This window comes from Lucilia cuprina, chromosome 4 (assembly GCF_022045245.1).
Source record: "Lucilia cuprina isolate Lc7/37 chromosome 4, ASM2204524v1, whole genome shotgun sequence".
NCBI lineage: Eukaryota > Metazoa > Arthropoda > Insecta > Diptera > Calliphoridae > Lucilia > Lucilia cuprina.
This window is the reverse complement of record NC_060952.1, coordinates 66826725-66834348: the sequence shown is the minus strand read 5'-3', so window position 1 is coordinate 66834348 and position 7624 is coordinate 66826725. Positions and strand designations below refer to the sequence as shown.

The 7624-nt window shown below is 28.5% G+C and overlaps 1 protein-coding gene and 1 pseudogene across 1 annotated transcript; one reads left to right on the top strand and one right to left on the bottom strand.

Annotated features, from left to right (window-relative positions):
- Window positions 1-7624, top strand: part of LOC111686006 — a 48683-nt pseudogene that overhangs the window by 29896 nt on the left and 11163 nt on the right.
- Window positions 4766-6258, bottom strand: LOC124419496 (cytochrome P450 307a1-like). Its single transcript, XM_046949245.1, is given in 2 exon segments — window positions 4766-5271; window positions 5273-6258. Coding segments are annotated over 2 exon segments (972 nt in total). The 5' UTR covers window positions 6016-6258; the 3' UTR covers window positions 4766-5042.

Genomic DNA, 7624 nt, shown 5'->3' with positions numbered 1-7624 from the left:
CAACTGGCATCATTAAAGCAGTGCACTGCAGTGTAGTGGTGAAATTTATCATAAACAAGTTTTATAGCAACAAAAATCTCTCTAAAAGCCCTATTCCAAAATTTCTGAGATCTATATACATAAGTATATAAAGTAAATGATAATATAACACTCTAACTTGTTTAAGCTATTAGTGATCGTTAAAGTAATTTTCTAAAGGCGCTCGTTAAACGGTTTAGGATCAATTATGGTCCGATCCTTATAAAAATAAACGAAGATATTAAGGTTCCTAAAAATATATTCATGTCGAATTTCATCGCTATAGATAATTCTTTTAGACACTGATCCATAATAAATATTCCGTCCTAAAGTAATTTCTGCTGTTTTGCCCCTCAACGTACGTATAATATTATAAAAAGTAACGTAATCATTTATATATATTCATAGTTTTTAGAATTAATATTATGTAAAATTACATAATACTTAAGCTCACATGGAATATTTACATAGGCAAATATATAAAAAAATTGGGATAAACGCATTTGTATACATACATCAATTAAGTAATTGCCTATGTAAGATTTTATAAATTTTAAGAAAAAACTTTATCTGAACAATTATTTATAGCAAAATAAAGCAATTTGTTTGTTGTATTTTTAAAGAATATTTTATTTTAATTTTTTACTATAAAAAGTAAAATCGTAATATTTATTAACGAGATTTTTGATAAAATGTGAACGTATTGTTAATTTTTTAGGTCAATAAAGTATTTTGCTTTTTTAGGTTTTTTGTTATTTTTTTAATATTGCTGCACTATTTTATAAAATTTAATATTCTTATTATTCCTATATATTAGAGTAACATTTTTAGATATTTTAGTAGTGGAACGACATTTCTTTCACATTTATTAACCGATAATCAATGGATTTGCACCAAAAAAAAAAAAAAAAATGTTTAGTGTGGTTAAAATTTATATATTATAACAAAAATAATCTGGGTTTTGGCCATTTTGTATTGATAAACAAAAACAACATTACGGAAACCCCATCTATTTGGGGAATACTGTGTAAATTTTATTAAGAATTGTAGAATATTGATTCTTATTCAATAAATCTAACACTAAGTACCATCCTAGCCACTCTAAGTATGGGGACATCACCATATACCACTATAGAACTATTACATGCTAAAATCCTGATTTTCAACCTCATATTTTAAATGCTTTATTTTATGAACAAGATACAGTAGGCGTATTAGGATCTGGATAGTTATTCTTGATTTGGGTTCTAAACATTTGTAAGTGTATGTATTAGCTGAAAAATATTGCTTTTGTTGACCTTAGGGTATGATAACCACTTCTATTTTAAAATATCTAAATTAGGTATTTTTCCTGTACAACACGACAGTTTTCTTTACATTAGTTCCAAGCATCCTAAGGTCTGTTTAGAGGTCTAAATTTAAACATAGTGTTCCTCCTAGTTCGTATATGGATTTTGGAGAAGATAAATCAGAAGTTTATGATTAGAATTTATAAAATGAAAATTTAAGAAAAAAAAAACGTTGATACATTATTATGAATGTGTCCCTAAAACTTTAGTAATCATTTCCTATACAGACTTTGTACAAAGCCTTCGACTGAAAATCCTCTAATATGATATCTTATATACATTACGTTATAGGTTTTTTTGAAAGGCCTATAACAGAAGACCGTTTAATAGGCCTTTTTTGTAAGCCTTCTATCAGTCCTCTGATAAAAGCGAGAAGGCACTTGGCTGACAATGACAAACCGTGCATAATTGTACTTGTGTTTGCACAATAATGCCTTTAGTAAGGCCTCTTTACAGCCTCTTTTTCCTGCGGGTTGTTTTGTATGTTTGTTGATTTCATTGCGTTATACTTTGTTTTTTATATTTTTACTGTCTAACACCCGGTTTGCTCCGCTACCCCAATCGTAATTAAATACATAATAATTAAAAAATGTATTTATTGAGTTATTAAACTAAGCCATTTTTCTTATAATACACCTAGGCCACAATCGGGCCTGTTATGCGCTCCTTATCAAAAAAAAAAAAAAAAGGAAATTGAATGAATTATTTTTCAGTGTTCAGAAATTTAGTTTCCTGAACGTAATTCCTAAGAATCTTCCAATAAGTGTTAGTCAGAAACGTTATTTTCAGAATAACATCACTTCCAAGATACTAGGATCTATCTTGGACGAATGCCTGGCAGTGGCAAAGAAAGTGCTCCAGAGTTTCACTGTCCTCTCCACATGCTCTACATACGTATGAATCCGCATAAATGTGCTCGTAATACTGCGAGTCCACTCAGAAAACGTACTATCATACTCACTTCAGACTTGCTCATTTTCAGGAGATTTTTCGTCTTGCCCTAATCAGGGTCGCCCCATAGGATTTTCGTGGTTCTACTGTTTCATTATTCCATGTTCTCTTATAAGATTCCCACGCCGATATTTTTACTACAGCTCTTGTTGCGTCGAATGGTTTTGCGTTTGTCAGGTAAACTAAATGAGATAATTTCGATATAAAAAATATTCTACAGATTTCTAGAATAAGTGTAAATCAATGAAATATAATTATGAGATGTTTAATCAATAACATTAAAAAATATAAAATAGAGTAATTGATGAAATGATCCAAAGAATTATTAGAAAAAACACCCTGAGTGGTGCTTCAAAATCTCTAACTGCCAAAGTGAGGCGACTTGTATCCAAGGCTTACAAAAAAGGCCTATTAAACAGTCTTCTGTTATAGGCCTTTCAAAAAAACCTATAACGTAATGTATATAAGATATCATATTAGAGGATTTTCAGTCGAAGGCTTTGTACAAAGTCTGTATACCCTTACATAATTACCTGTGAGGGCAATCTACAAAGCCTACTGAAGCATGGGTTATTAGGGAAGATATTATTAATAAATTCGACATTAAACTTAAGGAATTGACTCACATGTGTATTTGATTTATAAAAGCATGATTTACGTGAACTTTTAGTTTTGCAAAAGTCAAAATTTTGCAATGCATCTTGTTATACCTCATCGAGTTGTCGTTGCTTATTTATCAAAGAGTAAAAAACATTTTTTTTTACAAAATTTTTAAAGGTTGTCTCGGATCATTGCTCATATATACCTCATTAATGGACCGATTTTGCTGATTTTAAATAGTTAGTTTGAAAGGAGGATGTATACTAGGGTATTCAATTATTCGGGATTTTGTCTTATTCGGTTTATTCGACAAATAATTATTTGATGTTTTTCGTATGCCGTTTAATAATCGGATAATTAAAAATTATTCGGTTATTCGAATAAAAGGAAACTAGTTGTTATTATTGCTTTTAAAAAAAATTTTCTTCATATACATCCTGTAACAATTTTAAAAAAGGATTCTCACACAGAAAAGTTGATAAGCATGTGAAAATAGATACCACTTATAGAATTGCGTTCTCCGATTTTAATGTCCTTATAAAAGGATCTCAAAGTTTAAAGGACTACAAACGAATATTTAAAATATTGAATTGCGTTCTCCGATTTTTATGTCCTCATAAAAGGATTTCAAAGTTTAAAAGACTACAAACGAATATTTAAAATATTTATATGTATTTTATAATGCTAATATTGGTATCAAATGAAAGAATCTGTACATTCTATCTATATTATTTACTGTCTCACTTAGAGAAAAAACGAAAAAGAAATTAAATTTAAAAAGGATTCATTTTCGACTCAAAAACTTTTAACTACTTTTTTGTGATAAATTTTCGTTATGATTTCCAATTCCTTCTTGATGATTTGAAATAAATTATAATATTTCGAAGCAAAGGTACTAAGCTTCATTTGAAATTAATATTAATACCAACTTTTAATATAATTTTGAAATTCCATCTATTGAAATTGGATGTCTTCTAAACTTTAAAGTCCTTTTTCAGGAGCATAAGAGCTGATTATGAAAAACTGAGTACACAGAGTTAATACTAATGGTCCACAGTTTCCTGTTCGCATAGATTTTTCATGTTTGAAAATAACAAAAATATTATTTTCACTTTAATTCTTTGTTTAGTTTTTATCAAATACTAGAAATTATTCCTGTTTTGTGAAATGCTTTTCTATATAAAGACATTACTGTTTTTAAAATTTTCAACTAGTTCTATATTTCATACGTTCCATTGAACACTAGTTCAACTAAAACTGTTGCTGAAAACTTATTAGAGATAATTAAGAACACAACATTGTTCCCAAACAATCTGGTTGTAAAAATAAAAGAAATATAATTATTTCCATGATTTCTTTTCAAAAATCATCAAATAAATTTTCTTTATTATAGAAAATTGATTAAGCAATTAAGAAAAGAAGAAAATTTATTATAAAAATACTAAATTTTGTAGAAAAATACATAGTAATTTTACTGCTAAATAGTGAGTTTTTCTTAATCGGTCAATTGATAGAAATTATTCGGTTTATTCGTTATTTGAAATTTGACAATTTTCATTTAATCGTCAAAAATTAATCGATTAACCGAACGACGATTAATCGTTTGAATACTCTAATGTATACACATCAAATCCGAAGAAATACACTTATGCCTCTACCGGGTCTGTTGTGCGCTTCTTAACCAGTATCCCAGGTGGGAATCGAACCCACCTGTGACACTAGACTAGAATACTAACCACTAACCTAACTAACCACAACCAACATCCGACATTTTTTGATAAAATGAAGTTGCGTCGCGTGGAGAACAGTGTTTTTAGTACCATGAAAGTCAATAAACACATCAATTCTTAAATGTTAAGAAAATAATAATTTTATTTTGGTTATATTTTTCAGTCATGTGTTGTATAACGTATCTGGGTTACTACATTAAATAATTAATATATTAAATAAATGTTTATAACTTAAAGTATTAGATATATTACAGTAATATTATTTTTTCAATATGAAATAATTGAAATATCTTTTAAAGAAATTAATAAAATTGAAGATAAACCTTTAAAATTTACTTCCTAGATTTGTTTTCTATATTTAAAACTTAGCCGAATTTAGAATAATTGGTAGTGCTTATGGTGATCGAGGTTTTAGTGTAAGAAAAAAAGTATCAGGCGGTACAGCTACACAAGCCGGATATGTTTTTATTTGTGATAAATCTTTACTGGATATATCGAATTTGTGCATTATATTAGCAAGCATTATAAATCCAAATCCCTTTACCAAGTTCTGACCAATGCATGTTCGTTTTCCAATGCTAAATGGAAGAAAATGTGGTATATTTTTTTTTAAGTTGAACGTGTTGCACATTTTTTGTAATTGGATCAATTTTGGGTGGATTAAGAGGTACAATAAATCGTTCTGGATTGAATTTTTCTGGTTCGTGCCAGTATTTAGGGCTGGTGTTTAATTCATAATTGTTGATGAATACAATTGTGCCCTTGGTTACTCCATAACCTCCAATTGCAACATCTTCTGTTGCAACGTGTGGTACTATAGGCGACGAACAGTATCGCAATACTTCATAAATTGTTCCAACAGTATATGGCATGTTATCAGTGTCCATAAGGGAAATAAATCTTTGATTTTTACTAAGAATATTGTCCACTTCCGCCTGAATTTTTTTACCAGTTTCGGGGTTTTTAACTATATAAGCTAACGCCAACATTACAAGGTTTCCTATAGCAGAGTGACCACCAATAAAATCTTCCAACATGTATATAATAGTATCACGAGAAACCTCATCATTCTCGCCATCATTCAGACTTTTTAATAAGGCATCAGTAAAATCTCTTTCTGGCGCTTCAGCGTCAACATTTCTTTCTCTATCATTTATTATACGTTCTAAAATAAATTTTCGAATTGTATTCGACCAATGAACAATTTTCTTCATATGATTAGCATAGAATGGACTTAACCATGGTAAAAAATCTACAGCATATCCTTGGTTAATCTCCCAAAATATTTCATCAAAACAACGAACTATATATTGAAATTCTTTATCGTCATAATCAAAACGTATGGAGCACATATACTGACTAAACATATTAGCACAGGTTTGTTGAACTAAAGGCTTTAATGCAATTTCCTTTCCATCATTTTTCACGGTAGCACTTAAACGATCTAAAAATTCTTACATTTCATAACAACCAACATCCGACATTTTTTGATAAAATGAAGTTGCGTCGCGTGGAGAACAGTGTTTACGAGCTAAATTTCTGCGTTTTTGCTGAAGTTGGGACCAATCACAAAGGGCCAGCGCTAGAAAATAAAGAAAAATAAAACCATGCCATTTAATTACCGGTAATATGAAATAAAATTCGTAAACTAAAGCTTTTTAAGAAAAATCAATCATATATATTTTTTTTTAATTTAAAGTAAATTTTTGGTAATCATCATAATAAAACAATAATAATGTAGAATCAGTAGAAAAGTAAGTTCTCAATTTTACATGCCTTGAATTGTCATAAAAAAGAGAATTAAAAAATATAAAGAAAAACGTCAAAAAAATTATTGAAATTTGTTTTATGAAGAAATTAAATGAAATAATTTGTATTAAAAAGATTGAATATAAGTAAATCAAAAACAGGATACAGAAGTGTTTAATGTTGTTTGTGTGCCGTTCAAGGATCGTTTTATGGTATTTTTTCGTGGTTTTCATTTTAGGATTTTTAGGTTTTTCTCTTTTTTGTTCTTTTTTGTTGGACTTAACAAGGCAGAGAATTGACAACTCACTTTTTTATGGTTGTATCATGGTAATATTGAGACTAAAAATAAAAGTATTCGATCATAAATTTATAAAATGTATAAAAGGCAAAAGATAAATATTTAATTATTTACTTAAAATAAAAACTATTTTATATTTAAATTGTTTAAAAACCATTCCTATGTATTTTTAAACAAAAATATAATTTGCGTGAATTATTTGCTAAAGAAGTCCTCGTCCTCACTTTTTAAAGTGATTTGTCGACATCATTTAAAATTGTAAATGACCTGAAAACATACATGAGCACACTACAGTATAATTTAATTGCATTACACATTTCAGTAATCAGTAAATTTCTGTTTTCAATATATCTTTAGTGGTTACTGAAAAATTTTCAGTGTTCAGTAAATTTTTACTGATTCCTGATAAAAATTACAGTAAAATTTTACTGAATACTAAAATTTTTTCAGTAAACAGTAAATAATACAGGTAATACAACTCTTACTGAATACATCAATTTTTTCAGTAATCAGTAAAATATTCAGCCAAAATGCATTATATGTTAAAAAATATTATATACTCATACAACTATTATCATATTGATCTCTTTTACTATGAATAATCTAATATTATAAAATATAATAAATGCTTCCAACAAATTTTTATCGACCGACAACATAATATAATATTTCACCTATTATATAAATTTATTCATACATATGTTTCGATTTGATTTCAAATAATAATAAAATAAATTTAGAGATAAAAGTGAGTATGTTGTATTCGGCTGTTGCCGAATCTTAAGGCTCAGTTAGTCTCTACGTTCCGTTCCGTGATGAATCAGCTGATTCGTATTTGGCTTACGAAAACCTGTGTAAGTCGTTAGTTTGGCCGTAACGTTGCGTTGCGGATGAACCTGTAGAAAATAGAATTCAATCCGCAACGTTAA